The 16068-nt window shown below is 40.2% G+C and overlaps 2 protein-coding genes and 1 non-coding gene across 3 annotated transcripts in view; 2 read left to right on the top strand and 1 right to left on the bottom strand.

Moving 5' to 3' along the window:
• Positions 1-11143, top strand: part of Elp1 (elongator acetyltransferase complex subunit 1) — a 56090-nt gene extending 44947 nt beyond the window's left edge. Inside the window, exons 30-37 of the mRNA XM_026391126.2 lie at positions 213-275; positions 575-635; positions 2514-2627; positions 3671-3782; positions 4886-5013; positions 5475-5629; positions 7514-7589; positions 10680-11143. Of these exons, the coding sequence (XP_026246911.2) occupies positions 213-275; positions 575-635; positions 2514-2627; positions 3671-3782; positions 4886-5013; positions 5475-5629; positions 7514-7589; positions 10680-10744 (774 nt within the window). The 3' untranslated portion in view covers positions 10745-11143. The remainder of the gene's footprint in view (positions 1-212; positions 276-574; positions 636-2513; positions 2628-3670; positions 3783-4885; positions 5014-5474; positions 5630-7513; positions 7590-10679) is intronic.
• On the top strand, positions 1103-1236 carry LOC113184458 (small nucleolar RNA SNORA42/SNORA80 family). The gene has a single exon (XR_003300997.1). It is a non-coding gene; the product is annotated as a small nucleolar RNA SNORA42/SNORA80 family (small nucleolar RNA).
• Positions 11144-14743: 3600 nt separating the features above from the next.
• Positions 14744-16066, bottom strand: Actl7a (actin like 7A). The gene has a single exon (XM_026391177.2). The coding sequence runs from the start codon at positions 16064-16066 to the stop codon at positions 14744-14746; it is 1323 nt and encodes a 440-aa protein (XP_026246962.1).
• Positions 16067-16068: the final 2 nt, after the last annotated feature.

Here is a 16068-nt window from a genome sequence, read left to right as displayed (position 1 = left end):
AGGAGCACCACCCCTCCTTTGTCTTTTGTACCAGTGCTTACAGAGAGTAAAACCAGAGTGTCTTAGCATGTCAGGAACCTTCGAGCTGTGACTCTGAGGGGTCTGAGTGGCGAGGTAGGCCAGGGATGTGAAGGCAGCTCAGGAAAGTTTTGTGGTTGGGTGAGGCTTCATCTGACACGCTTACTCCCTTCGCTGCTTGTCTTCCTTGCCAGGATTATGAAGAAGCTGTGCTCTTACTGTTAGAAGGAGCTGCCTGGGAAGAGGCTCTGAGATTGGTAAGAGAAATTCTGAAATCTTCCTATGTTGGGTGCTAATGAGAGAGAGCAGCAAGGGAGACAAAATAAAGTTTGACTGCTTTTTATTAAAGTGAGTTGAATTTCTTGGCTGCTAGGGAGGATCCCTGCTCTTCAGGAAACTATCCTTGATATGCTGAAGTATTTGGGAGTGCAGGATAATACCTAAACTAAAATTTTAAAAAGTTCAGTGAATGTATCAACAAGTGTATGTGTGTGATGCACGTGTATGTGTACACAGGAAGTTTTCTTGCCTAAAACTGTTATTCTTTTCCTCTTAGGTATACAAATATAACAGACTGGATATTATAGAGACCAACATAAAGCCTTCCATTTTAGAAGGTGAGGGTTACATTGTAGATAGCATTCTCCTGTTTGGAAGTATAGAGAAGGGGAGAAGAAAGATGTGGGGATACTCTGTTACTCTTTTTTGTTTTGTTTTGGTACCAGGGATTTAACCCAGGGACACTTTACCACTGAGACACATCCCCAGCCCTGTGACTGCATTTTAAAAGCATATGTTATATACACTCAATCATAATTTTTAAAACTATGCTGAACTGTTAGTTACACATAAAAGACTTAAAATATTAGAACCTATGATAAAACACAATTCAGAATTTTTGTGCCAGACTGGTGCACACCTGTGATCCCAGTGACTCAGGAGGGTAAAGCAGGAGGATCACAAGTCTAAGGCCAGTCCTGGTCACTTTGTAAGGCCCTGTCTCAAAATAAAAATGACTGGGGATATAGCTCAGTGGTCAAGTGCCTATGTATTTAAAAAACAAAAACCCACAAATCTTTGTAATGTATGGGTTTGGATTATGGCAGGCCTGGGTCACTGAGCGTGTCATAGGTCCTCTGCCAGAGCAAACTCGGGTTGCACACCATTGTTTGGCCTCTGTGTTTGTGGGCTGCTAGTACTGAAGTAAGTTGCCCAGTAAGGGGAGAAAAAGGAATCATTGTTTGGGGGAATAGTTGGTAAATTTGAGTATGAACTACATTAGGTAATAGTATTATATCAGTGATAAATTTTCTACATTTAATCTTGTGGCTTTATAAGATAATATCCTCATTATTCTTAAGAGATAAATGCTGAACTATTTGGGAATGAAAGATAATATCTGAAAGTTCTATAGCTGTGTGTGTGTGATACACATATGTGTACACAGGAACACACATGCACAGAGAAACAGGCAGAAAATAGGCAAAATGTTAACAATTGGTAAATCTATGTGAAGGGTGTATGTGTCAAACTATTGTGATTTTTATAAAACTAGAAGTAAAAAATAAATAAAAAGAACCTTTGTACATGATGTTTATGTATGGTTCTTAGAGAATAAGTGAATATTAGAAGTCTAGAATATTCTGATAGCCACTGGGATCCTTTAACAAGATGGGAAAAAACAAAATCAATTTGACTTCTAGAAATCTTAGGAGTGCACATTGGTTTTAATCTTAAAAAAAAAAAAAAAAAAAAAAAAAAGGACGTCTGACCTTTCTGACATTGCATTTATTTATATTCTCTGCCTTCCTGCTCCTCCTGTCCCCATCCTCACCGGAACTGTTGTTGGGGTACTTTTTGCACTCTTCGCTTTAATTGTCCCTAACTGGATACACGAAGCATCCTTCCTGGTACTGTAACAATTCATTTAGCCAGCTCTTACTTGGATCTACATGACTAATGAGAACATAAAAATATGTTAATAATTCATCTGCACAAGCCTAATACCTATTAATAACATGGGTCCTTGGAGGACCATTTTGATTTTTTTTCATATATTCGGCTAGTGACATTTTTTTCTTTTATTATTTTTCCTTTGGAAGTTAATTTTCAAAAATCCTTATGTTCATTTATTCTATACCCCTAGGCATTTTGATCTATGTTTAGGAAGAAACATTCAAGTAACTTTCTTCTTATTTTTGTTAATAGCTTCCTGTGCTCTCCCTTTATTTGCCAATCTTTTGGATAGATTCCAAGTCTTTGTTCAGAGGATTTTACAGTGTAGTGGTAGGTATGCTGGAATGATACTGATGAACTCAGATCTGGAATCTCAGTCTCCAGTTCATTAATGCTCATTAAGGAAAAAAATCCTGCTGGAAAATTTGTCACCTCTTTTTGTTGAATTTTAATCCTTCCTGACTGCTTTTCCATTCCCCTTAGTTTTTTCTCTTTGCTTAAACATCACATTCCAATTATTTTCCATTCTGCATCCTCAGCCCAGAAAAATTACATGGCATTTTTGGACTCTGAAACAGCCATATTCAGTCGCCATAAAAATCGCTTGCTGGTGGTTCGAGAGCTCAAGGAGCAAGCGCCGCAGGCGCATCTGGGTGAGTGCCTGCATGAAGCCTGTCAATACTTGTGGGATGGGCCTAGCACCACTGCGCATTGTCTAAGCTGCTTAGTGTCTGTCAGTCCATTTTCTATTGCTATAATAGAATACCTTAGGCTGTGCAACTTATAAAGAAAAGAGATTTATTGGGTCAGAGTTCTAGCATGGCACCAGCATTTACCTGGCTTTTTTTTTTTAATATATATATTTTTAGTTGTAGTTGGACACAATACCTTTATTTTATTTATTTATTTTTATATGGTGCTGAGGATCCAACCCAGTGCCTCACATGTGCGAGGTGAGCATTCTACCACTGAGCCACACCCCCAACCCCTTGCCTAGCTTTTGGTGAGGGCCTCATGACAGAAAGGGAAGTGGACATCTGCAAAGAAATGCATGTGTGCAGGAAAGTGAGGAGCTATGCCAGGCGCACTTTATAACAGCTCAGTATCACAGCAACCAGTTTAGCCTCATGGGAACAAGAACTCACTCCTGCAAGAAAAGCATTAGTCTCTCTTAAATTCCTTACCACTTTAGGTCTCAGTACTGTCCCTTTGAGAAATTAAGCCTCAAAATAAGTTATTGAATTGGACCAAGCTATATTCAAACCATAGCAGTTTTGTTTTTTTTTTTTTAACTGTACCATCTGGAGTCTGAGGCCCCTGGAGTCTGAGGCCCCTGAGGAGCTATGTATGTCTGTATTTCTGAGTCTTAGAGAAGGTCTTGGGGTCAGAACCAAGCATGAAACACAAGAGCTGTGCCAAGTATCCCCCCACCATCCCCATCCAACCAGCAGTGACTTGTTTCTGTTTCACAAAATAAGTTTTCCTCATTTCAAAGAAGAAAAGGAAAAATGTTTGGTACACTACTGATTCACAGTAGTAATAATTTGTGTTCAATATCTCACTTATTTGAGATTGACTATAATAATTTTCATCTGTCTTTCGATAATTACTAGTTGGTTGTAATCCATTTATCTCATTGAAGGTAAGTCTGTGTTAGCAGGGAATTTTTCATCTGCATGTGGTTCTTCTTTTCTAGATGAAGAGGTAACCCATGGTCAAGAGTCAGACCTCTTCTCTGAAACCAGCAGTGTTGTGAGCGGCAGTGAGATGAGTGGCAGGTACTCCCACAGTAACTCCAGAATATCAGCGTATGTATCACTCTGCTCAGTACATTGATCATCCCCTGTGTAAATGGGGAAAGTAGAAGCACATAAGTTGGTTTTCTACTATTACAGTTCAGTAGGAATGTTCTTCAAGGCCAAGTGGAAGTTGTGCAAGAACCTGTGTAATGTATTTGTGAGCTTAGACTTGGCACTGAACTGTTCTCTGCAGCTTCATGGCCTATGAGTTGCCTAGTGCCCAGGAGGTACTTTACTGGCTAGTCAATTTATATAACATCTGATTGTATTGGTTTAACAAAGAATGAGTGACTACAATGAAAATATTTTGAAAAAACAAAACACAAAAATTCCAGGTTTCTTTAGAATTCAGATTGGAAGAGGTTGTGAATATAAAATAAGGCATTACACTTTGACTTGGTGTCAGTTTGTCACAAGTATTGAATGTCAGTGCAGTGACTAGCAAATACTTACAAGGAGATTTGAATCATAAGAGCTTGGAGTCCTGCTTGGAAGACACAAAACAAGATTTTTTGTTCAAAGTGAACTTATTCATAGCAGAGGTCTGTTGAGTGATAAGAAACTGGAACAAGACAACTTGAATGGACTTTTTAAGAGAGAGAAAAAGTTCTAGAAAAACCAAATAACATGATTAAAGCCCTGCATCAGGAAGAAATGGAATTCATGTGTCTTCTGTTATATATCAAACTGGCGTGTCATATCTCCTTGTTTAAATTTTATTTTGTTGCTTTCACATTTATTTAGCTAGTGTAAAATTCAAGTTGGTTGATCTGCTCATTATTACAGGATGGTATAAGATATAGCTTCATTTCACTCTGTATTTTAATCAAAACTTTAAGGAAAAATACCACTCTTTAGATATTTCCTTATATCTTATGTAAGAGTTATATCCTTGAATATGATTTTCCCTATATCTTCTTCATTCCAACACTCACGCACAGCCCCCTTTTATGTGTTAACATGTAGCTTTAACACCTTAATGCCACTTCTGCCAGAATACGTGGACATCTGTAGACTCTGGTTTCCCAGAACGTCGGTGGCCAGTGGGCATTCATTTCAGTCCACTCAGCACAGGCGGAGCACCTGTTAAACATTTCTTTAATTTCTGACAGGAGATCGTCTAAGAATCGCCGCAAGGCAGAGCGGAAGAAGCACAGCCTCAAAGAAGGGAGTCCACAGGAGGATCTGGCCCTGTTGGAAGCATTGAGTGAAGTGGTACAAAGCACCGAAAAATTGAAAGGTATAGTCTTAACATTGATGATGATTCTTGACCACAAAAAAATTAGTAAATGGGCACCCAACCTAGTTCCATAGATGACAATTTTCAGTGGATACTATTTCCCCAATTTGAGAGAAGAAGAAATTTTTTCAGCAGGAAGGGCTGCTGCTGCGACGGCCCTGCTCAGCAGCAGCCTGCACACCTTCCTCCATTGGGGCTACCTCACCCAACTATGAGAGGTGAGCACTTAAGCCAGGATAAAGGACTGTGTGGCCCTGCTTCCTGCATGGCCCCAGTGTTTTTCCTTTTGCAGTAGATGTGTTTAATTACTTCAGCATTTGGGAGGAAAAAAGTAAATGTGAGAGAAAGCAACTGTAATGTGAAATTTTGTAGAAATTTTCTGCTTGATAAAGAAACTGTGGTCTGATTCTAGCTGTGGAGATGGGGACACAGCTTGCCACTCACTCAAATTTCTTCTCTAGATGAAGTACATCATCTTTTAAAGATGCTCTTTCTCTTTGAGTTTGATGAGCAAGGAAGGGAATTACAGACGGCCTTTGAGGGTGCTCTGCAGCTGATGGAAAGGTCACTGCCAGAAATTTGGACTCTCGCCTATCAGCAGAATTCCACCACACCTGTAAGTTTTCTCCAAGGCAGTGTGCAGTTTTCTTTCATCATAGTCACAGGTCATTACATTCACACAATCCCTTAAAAGTCAAAGCACTTAAGAAATTTACTGTTCTTAAAATACCATATGCCCTCCTTAAATTATCTTAGATTGTTGTTTAGGCTGTCAGTAAGAAGATTTTACTTTTGCCCATTCAGTGGCTAGTGCACATAGGCAGAGGTTAAGTGAGATATTCTTTCTCCTTTCTGGGTGTAAGTAACTTTCATTGAGAATTTGGAAATTTTTTCCCTGAGCATAGAGGATGGAGTGAGGAGAGGAGAAAGTAGGATTAGAGTTGACCTCTCATCTCCCAGTTGAGAAGTCATGGTTGGGACTGAAGCAGCTTCATGTCTCATCAGGATTTCTCATGTACAGTCATCTGTTTTTTGAGAATACCTCTGCTCACTCTGACCCTTGAGGTTTGTTGTAAAAAGTTTTGGTTTGGATTCAGAAAGGCCCGTCTTTTAGGGTCCAGTAAGGAAAATAAAAACCACAATTGTTACTTCCTCACAGAGAGTTTAATACATGGATTGGTGAAAAAATGTTGGGGAACTGAAAAGGCAAGAGGGGATCACAGAAGACGGAGGGACACTGAGATAGTAACTAGAGGATAGAGGATAATATTTGCTACTCCTAAAGCTGGAGAACAAAGGGAAGAGTAGAAGAGTTTCAGAGATTATTATAATTTAGAGGCCTGGCATATACTGGGCAGGCACTGTTCCCTGAACCACCGCCCCACAGCCTGGGTTCTTGAACGTACAGAAGAGGGTTCTGGTCAGCTCAATCTGATATTTCTGGGGGGTGTGACAAGGCTGGTTCTAAATGTACTGAAATAAATGGAAAGTATGAATAGCTGCTGCTGGGGTGAAAGCAAGCAAATCCCTTCTTCCTCCAGCCTTGCACTGTCCCTCTGGTGTTCCCTATTGGTGGAGCATAATAAGGAGTCAGCTGACAGAGAGGACTGTGCTTTCAGGCCCCAGCCCCAGCTTCACAAGCATTGCATAAGAATGGGGTTGTTTCTTTCAGTGAGGAGGTTGCAGTCATTTCAGAAATCTGTGCTTTTGTTTTGGTTAGTAAAAGTATAATGAGACGCGTTTGGGATATCCTGAGCCACAAGCTTTTGAGTGCATGGATTACTTCTAAAAATGTTCTTCTCAGGGACTGCATGGTGAGATGAGAGAGCAAACCAGAGGCTTGTTGAAGTCCTGAAACTCCTGTGAAGTCTTATGCTTTAACATGGGTGTGGAGTTTGTGTTCCACTTGTAAGATACACATATTTGTATTTAATATTAAAATGACTGTTTCCCATGACTAAGTATAAATGTTATTCTATATTATATAGTCTCTGATATTTTTCCCTTGTGTTGGGATATGGCTTGCTCATTTGGAAAAAGTCAGGTATATATCATTGTAAAGTCCCCCCCCCCCCATTATTACTTTACTCTTCTAGGAGGAAGGAGATTTGAAGGTCTGGCAAATTAAAACCACATTGAAGCTGGGCGCATTGTCGTAAACCCATGATCCCAGCAGCTCTGGAGGCTAAGGCAAGAGGATCATGAGTTCAAAGCCAGCCTCAGCAAAAGCAAGGCACTAAGCAACTCAATGAGATCCTGCCTCTAAATAAAAATACAAAATAGGGCTGGGATTATGGCTCATTGGTCGAGTGCCCCAAGTTTAATCCCTGGTATCCAAAAAAAAAAAAAAAAAATCACATAGAAAAAGAGAATTACTGTGTCAATGCAATACTAATAAAAATGTTAGGTTGTTTATTGCTATAAGAATTTGAGCCTTCAATTTTTGCAGAAATCAGAAGAATAAGTCAACCTTTGCTTATACACTCTATTTTCTATTTAGGTTCTAGGTCCCAATTCCACTGCAAATAGCATCATGGCCTCTTACCAACAGCAGAAGACACCAGTTCCTGTTCTTGGTTAGTACCTTCCCTATGAATTCTGAAAATACTGAGCAAAAGGATTATCCATCATAAGTGCTTTGAAGGTCAGCAGTACAAAGAGAGATTGGGTATTAACTAAATTCCCCCTCCATTCTGAGACTTCATCTTTAGTAAGATTATTTTAATGCTTCTTGTGGCAAGGCCCTGGTAAGGGAAAATCCAACATGATAATACATGTTTAATTTTTTTAAAAAAAATTAGCAACACTAAAATACTCTTGTTCATGCACCTCACAGTTACAATTTGAACAGTCAACATTTACACATATATTTGGAAGATTCTTCCAAATCATCATTTTTAGCTCTTGGCAGTTATACATTACATCTTGGGGGCATTTTCTTTTCTTTTTTTTTTTTTTTAAAATATTTATTTTTTAGTTGTAGTTGGAAAAAATACCTTATTTTATTTATTTTGTATGTAGTGCTGAGGATTGAACCCAGGGCCTTGCATGTGCTAGGCAAGCGCTCTGCTGCTGAGCCACAACCCCAGCCCCTTGGGGACAAGTTCATAATCCTTCTTTATGCATTGGACCTTTTTATCACCTTTATGAAAATATAATTCGAAGGCAAAACTAAAGAATATTAGCATTTTATCTGCATTTCCAAATTAGTTATTATACTTAAAATGTTTTGATTGATTGTTTGGGGAGATGGTTCTCAATCAGTTTATGTATTCCTAAGAGTTACAAGCCGTAAAGGCTTTGTTTTGAAAGTTGGCTAGAAACTTTTGACAGATAAATTTGGTGCCTGACCATTTGCTCTTCAGGTGGATCACTTAAGCGTACTCTTTGAAAATTTGGTGATCCCTTTGAGAACATTTGGCAGTTTTTACTACTCTAATTTGCATTTTCTAGCATGTGACAGGCAACATCTGAGATTTTTCATTTAAATGCTACACTATAATAGCATTTTGATGGCATGTGGCCTTCGGGGCTTCAGATTCATTTGACTCTCGGGCTGGGCTCACTCTAGCCCAGTGGAGCTCATGTTGCTGCCCAGCAGCACTTGCAGCCTGGCTCCCCTTCCTCCTCGAGTTTGCAGGGCTGCTTTCGGTGGCAGATTCAACACACACTTATTTCTGGGTGCTAAAAATTCATTTTGGACCTGAGGCGATTTGGTAATTGTTTAGTTTGTACTCTAACCCCCAGACCCTTCCATCCCTCGCTTCTTGATGCAAAGCTGAGAATGACCTTCAGGACAGGTCCAGACACACCATTCCCGGGGTGTTCTAACTGGTTTTCCACATCAAAGAGCACTTCTATTTTCCAACTAACCCTTAAAGACTCTCTAATACTTGAGGGCCCCTTATCATCTGAGTATTTGGGAATAGTGCCCTGTGGCTCCGGTAGGAAGAGGGAGGTTCTTATAATCTAAAAACAGGCCTTGATAAACTGTTTGCAAAATTAGTCCCACTCAAATATTCCTAAACTGCCCTTCCCCAGCCAGCATGGTTAAATGGATTCTCAATCCCCTGTGGGATTAGCAACTTGCTGGGTCATTTTCTGTGGTGGTGTCATGTTTCAGTGGGTGCATGGTCATGCAGGGCAGTTGTAAGTCTTGCAAATATGTAAGGTATAAAATGCATTAAACTGATATTAGAAAAGTGCTTAAATCATAGCTAGGCTGGGTTTGTTACAATTGACAGGTAGGATTGAGGTCCTTGGAAAAATTAAAAAGCCCTTAAGGTTTTTTTTTTTTTTAATAATTTTTTTAGTTGTAGTTGAACACAATACCTTTATTTTTCATTTATTTATTTTTTTTATGTGGTGCTGAGGATCAAACCCAAGGGCCTTGCATGTGCTAGGCGCGTGCTCTATCGCTCAGCCCCAGCCCCTTATTTTTAAATGACTCTTTTCATTCCATAATGGAAATGTGAAAGCCATCACACCTTGCTATCATAACAGTTTGTCAGAATTTTTACTTTTCTACCAAAAAGCCAACACCTGATATTTATTCTTAGTTAAGTCTAGACTCAAATATAATTATAGTTATGTCTAATTTTTAAAATAAGATAGATTATATACAAACTTTAATCACTATTTATGAAATTTATGGATGCTGTTAACCATGAATTTATTTATATAGTCTTTTTTTCACAGTTAATATATGACCAAACAAAATCTCTGGTGGGCTTTTGTTTATATAGTTCTTTTGTATAGCGGGTGGGTGGAGAGTAATAGTTGCATGTGTAATTATAAAACTGACATGATCATTAAAGAAAATCTGCATTGTAAAGTATGTCAAAGAAAAGTAAAATGTGATGGTTTTTAATCATATGGTATGTGTGTTTATGCATGTGTTTATATATAATATGAAAATCATTATGCTTTTTAAGAAAATCTTGAGATTTTTCTCATTGTTAAATGTTCTTTGAAAACCATTTTTAATATCTGCATACTGCATATTTGCCCATATACTGCTGAAAGTTTAATATCATCAAAATTGCTGAGCAATAACATTCTTATATACATATTTTTTTGTATTTGCTTTCTACATATGATTCCTAGTTAGAAAGGACTCCACAGATCTAAATGAAAGAGTACCTGGGAGTCTTTGTTACAGGGACAGGTCTTTCCCTCTGATGGCATCCCCCCATACATTTTGTTAGTTTTCTTTTTTAGCAGGGTATCTTAGTGAATCAGCATGTTCTTTACATTCTACCATACTTTTGCTTTTGTTTTTTAACTCTTTAAAAACAGTGGTAAATTTTATATATAGTAAAATATGCCGATCTTGGCATATAATTTAAATTTTAATAAATGTATATACTGCCATGCAACCACTTCCAGCCCCTCCGAGTTGAAATAATAGAAAATCTCCTACTTTGGATCACTTGGTAAACATTCTTGAAGTTGGATGTAGTCCCTCTTCTCAGGGAAGGCCCTCCAGGTTGTTTTTTCTGATCAGGAGAGAGGGTACAAGGGTAGCAGACACATTTACTAAGGCTGTGATGCTTTCTTGTTGTTGTAAAACCTAGTCACCCAGTTTGTTTAGGGAAGAGATACTGGCTCATTTCCCACCAGCAAGTGACTATAAGTCTGTCACAATTTCCCTTCCTTTCTTTTAGATGCTGAGATTTTTATACCACCAAAGATGGACAGAACCCAGTGGAAACTGAGCTTGCTAGAGTGACTGACCATTAGGAAGTCCCCAGCAGAGAAGACTCCTTCCACCCTATGTTCCTGAGGCCTGGCATTGGAGAACTGGAAGTGTTCTGATCTGTCTGGTGTTGCCGAGAGCTGCTATAGTCACAGACCTCAGCAGACACCAGGCAATTCTATTTTTATTTCTCTTGGAGAGGATATATCTTAGTCATTAGCAAAACTTTGAGCTGTAGCCAATATATCATAATTTCTTAAAGAATCTCTGCTCTTGTACTTAGTGCTGTTTGAGAGCATTATTATTTATGGTAATCATGAGATTAGGTCTCATTTCCAGCTACAAGTCTGATTTATATAGGGACTTTGGACATGTCACGCAATTGATTTGTACCTCTGTTCTTATCTGTTAATAGAGAATGATGTTTCATGGCTTCTACCTCAAAAATGTGAAGACAAGTAATGTTACTTACTTGTTTTATGTTACTGGAAGAGAGCACTATATATAAACAAAGACTAGTAGTGCTACCAGCAGTCAGATGTAGACACTTAACTGGCTTCACTTTAAAGCAAAATAAAAATCAAATGTGTCATCTAAGTCATGTGATTGAGTTTTAATTGGGCTCTGCCTCCTATAGTTACACTGTTAGGGACTGTTTCGTTGCCCATGTTTATTCTGCTAGAGAGTCAGCAATGTTAGAGCTGGAATACATCAGAATTTCTAAAACAGTATCATGTATCTTTGGTTTGGGTGAGTGCACGGTGTCTGGCATGCGTGACTGAAAATTATTCTTTGTTCTCTAGATACTGCTTCCTTTAACTGAAATGTTTATCTCAATGTCTAGGCCATTTTATTTATTATTTTATGTTTTTTAACTGACCTCTGTTTTATTCAGTTTCTCAAAAGAACTTTTATTTTCTTTGGAAAAATGAAAATGTTTTCTCTTTTTGGCAAGTCTAGAAAAAGGCTGGTTTATTTTTACCACAGTTTTGTGGCTAATCCTTGGGTGAAGTTTTAAAAAAAAGTTTTTAATACCAGAACCAGACCCTTATTTCTATATATGAACTAATAGGAAATGTTGCTTTTGGTTATCAGACTATAGATCTATTCCAAACTGTCATTTCAGAAGACATTCTTTACTATAGTATAATGCTAATTATAGAGTCCAGAGGTATTTGCTGTATAACTTAATTTTATTGTGTATTTGAAATTTTTCATAAAATAGAAAAAAGAAAAGATATATACTTTGCTTTGGGGAAATTGACTGGGGCGGGGGCAGTACTGGGGATTGAACTCAGGGGCACTCAGCCACTGAGCTGTACAACCCCAGCCTTGTTTTGTATTTTATTTAGAGACGGTCTCACTGAGTTGGCTTAGCACCTTGCTTTTGTTGAGGCTGGCGTTGAACTCATGATCCTCTTGCCTCAGCCTCCTGAGCTATTGGAATAACAGTTGTGTGCCACAGGAAATCTACTTTTCAAAACTCATAATGGATTTACTATAATTAGATGGTGTTGGCATAAGAGGTTTACAAGTCGAAGTTCACCTTTGAGGGACTATATTTTGTGATTCCTCTTTAGCATGGATAAATGAACATGGTAACTTATATAACATTTTAATATATTGTAGTGCTCTTGCTTTGAATAATAGTAAAGGACCCTTGCTTTGAACTAGAAATAGAAGTGAATGTGTTTGTTGATAATAGTGTGAATTTTCTTGAATGCTCAATTTCCTTAAAATAATATAATGAAACAGCAAGAAAGAATCTGTGTGATTGCAGATTACTATCAATACTATCTCATCTGAGCAGGGTTGAATTTCTTCATCTTGAGAAGCAGCAGACAGGAGCAGACCTTCTAAGTTGAAGGCAAAGCCAAGGAAGAATTTGTGGGGAAGAAATTGAGTATATGGGGAAAGGAGAAATTTGTGTCCTTGTGGAATAAATAGGTGTAATTCCTTAGCATTGCCACAGATTTTAAAATCAGTTTCTGTGTCTGTGTGTATACACAAACATTCACACATATCGGGAAATTTGTCATAGCCATAACAAGAAGGTGTTTTTAGAAAATAAATAAAACTGACAATTCTTGGTAATTTAAAGAGTCTGCAAGTTTGGGAAGCAAAATTAGATTTTTTTCCCCTCCTTTTGTGCCAGTCTGTAAATACTTTGGCTTCTCTGGAAGTACCATCTGAACAAGCCCTTGGGACTCTTTGAGTGTCCATCTTGTCTTATTTATTAGTACCTAGGGTGAGGGTGGGAACCTTAGAAGCTTACTAACTACAGATGTCCACAAGATCACAGACAGCCACACCTCACATGGTGCTGCTTGGCAGTGCTAAAGGCCTGCCTTTGAGTTCTGGGTCCTGTGCTCTGTGCTTCTGTGCCCTGTGTCTGCAGTTACTCTGTTGGCTCTAAAGGACCACCAGGAACATCAACAACAGTAGGTATCCTCATGGCATAAAGAAAAGAGCAAGGGTTTGAGCTTTGGGTCCACCCAGCTTGGTGTCTTGGACACAGTTGTTTCTTCTGAGTCTTGCTGTCATCCAGCTAAACAGGACTTTGCAGCAATAATTCTAATATTGTGAGTCACAACATTCTTTGGGAGTAGGGGTAGCTATCCTGTGTGTGGTGGGATGTTTAGGTACTTCTCTGGCCTTTTCCCTAAATTAGATTTCAGTAGTGCACACTCACATCCCCATTGTAACCACCAAAAATAGTTTTGATATTGTCAAAATTTCCCCCCAGTTGCAAATTTCTGGGCTTAAACGGCTCCAAAATTGCTCTTGGATAACTCTTAAGTATGCAGAAGATTACATTTGGCTTCTAGATAAAAGGTGGATATCTGCAAGGTTCTGGCTAGACATTGTGAGCCAGATTCTTGTTTTCAGGAGTTTGTTTCTGATTTTATGTCAGCTCTGTGAGGTATTTGGTTTTATAGGTAAGCAAATAGATTCAAAAAGATAGATGATAGCATAATAGGATTTCAAATTTTCACAGTCTAAAGCCATTGTCCTTTCTACTGTTTTATGCTACCTGCTAGTGTTTAGATTATGAATCTTAAAGGCAGGACAAGAATGTCCTTAGGGACCATCCTAAAGATTTTCCAAATTGGTGTATTCCAATTACAAACTCCCCCTGCAATAATACCCCAGAGCCTGCTGGGGCTTGGGAAGGCTTCTCTGCCAACTGAAGATCTGCTAATTCCTTTGGGTTCCTCAGCTGGATTAGAACAACCAACATAGAGCAGCTGTCTGTCCACAAACCCCCACCATCAGCCCCAGAATTTGCAGCTTTCATCCTGATCCACCCCAAATTCCTACTATATTCTAGACTTTCATCCCTGATCTCAGTGCTCAACTGAAGGTAAGTCTTTGCCCACTTACTAAAAGGGAGTGTGTATACAAACAACACTCATTTTCTGAAGAGTTGGTCCCTCAGGACATGTACACAGACCTTGCTGATAATATTCACTGTGGCCACTCACCACAATGGTTAATAAGAACTAGAATTGAGGCTTAAGTGTCTGTTGGAATTGAAAGTAGGTATAGTTAAAGCAGGGGTTCGCTACCTTCAGCAATTTCCAAGTCTTCAGAGTTGCTGGCAAGGTATGAAATACACACTGCTGCTCTGTGGGAGATTGGACTTTTACAGCATACTTCCTACTGGTGTTATGGAAAGAGTTTTCCATAGCCCCTTCCAAAGCTGGCTTAAACAGTAAAGTAGCTCCCACAGTGGGGAGAACGCACCATAAGGGACACATTAATTTTAGGTCTAGTTTCTCCCAAGAAAGCAAAGTGTTTAACCAGTCAACATATAATGCCTATTTCATTCATCCTTCCCCCACCCCTGCTTTTATTTTGGCAAATGCACATCTTAAGGCCAATTCTGCATCTGTGAAGTTGTCAGGAAATAGACAAGCTCTGGAGGGGAATATGAGGGGTGTTTAATGAAACAGTGATGAACATTTTGGCTCAGCTCCTGAAAGTAGGGTGGGTGCTTGCCCAGCAGAGCCGAAGTAGTGCCTCCTTAGTTCAGAAGCACCTTCTGTAGAGGAAGAAAGGCCCGTGCTCCTCATACTCAAAGCGGTGGACCCACAGTGGCTGGAAACCCTGAAGTGAAGCCAGGATCGATCCACCAGTCCATACTGCAGTGTCTCTCTCAGGCAACACGTTCACCTGTGGGGTGTCATTGGGACACATACTACTCAGTTCCTTTTGCAGACGGTTAGGGAAACCACTGAGCATGGTGCTTCCCCCACAGAGCAGGATATTCCCCATGAGGTCCCGCTTGAGGGCGATGTCACACTTGTTGAGGCAGGACACCGTCTGAGTGTGGAGGCCCAGCTGCATGGACTTGATGAGAGATGGCTTGAAGAACATCTCTGAGCAGAGGAACCTTTCCTGGCACAGGTGTATCTCCTTCCCGTCAGGCAGAGTATACTGAAGCTCATGCTCAGAAGGAGGGATTTTCTTCTCTTCGATGGGGTCCAGGGCCACAAAGCAGCATTTTGTCTTGATGTCCTCCACGATGCTCACCTGGTCCTCGGTGAAGTGCTTCCCCGAGTTGTTCATCAGGCACATCAGGTAGGCCGTCAGGTCGGAGCCTGCATAGTCTAGCCTTCCAGTGATGCTGGGCAAAGGATAACCCTCGTATATAGGGACCACGTAGGACACGCCATGGCCGACCTCCACCACCAGGCCAGAGGTCCTTCCATAGGAGTACATGGACAGGCGGGACTGGTAGGCAATGTGCATGGCAGGTGTGTTGAAGAATTCAAACAGCATCTCGGCATACTTCTCTCTGTTGGTGTGTGGGCTCAAGGGTGGATCTGACACCAGGACTGCGTGCTCCTCGGGCATGATCTTCATCTCCTGTCGGAAGAGATACTCCCAGATATCCTGCACTGTGTCCCAGTCCACGATGATGCCGTGCCGCAGAGGGTTAACCAGCTTGAGACGAACATCTGATTGGAGGAGCTCCTGCCCCACAAAGGTCTCCTTGCGATTATCCCCAGTCTTGGCGGTCTCCATGTAGGGCTTGCCCACCGTTGTGGAGATCTTGTGGGTGGGCTTTGGCAGTCCAGCAAAGCCACATTTACAGTAGCCAGTGCCAAGGTCCACGACCACTGCTTTGGTCACCTCTACCTTGGGCCTCTGCTTGGGCGCTGTGGACTTCACAGGTTCTTCCGGCTCTGCACTGTTACGGCCAACCCACACTGCCCGCTTCGCGGGGCCTTCCTTTAAGGATGCAGTCTGTAAGACCTGAGTCTGCATGGAGACCTGGTCCCCTGCTTTCTTGGCAGGCCCATCCCCTATGTTTGCTGCCTGAGGAGCCCACACACTGTCAAGAGCCATAC

This window comes from Urocitellus parryii, chromosome 4 (genome assembly GCF_045843805.1).
Source record: "Urocitellus parryii isolate mUroPar1 chromosome 4, mUroPar1.hap1, whole genome shotgun sequence".
NCBI classification, from domain to species: Eukaryota; Metazoa; Chordata; class Mammalia; order Rodentia; family Sciuridae; genus Urocitellus; species Urocitellus parryii.
Note: the sequence above shows the minus strand (reverse complement) of the source record. Positions and strands in the feature narration are given on the sequence as shown.

Bases quoted from the DNA above. Each gene is read 5' to 3' on its own strand.
- Actl7a (XM_026391177.2), bottom strand. From the start codon at position 16,066: ATGGCTCTTGACAGTGTGTGGGCTCCTCAGGCAGCAAACATAGGGGAT.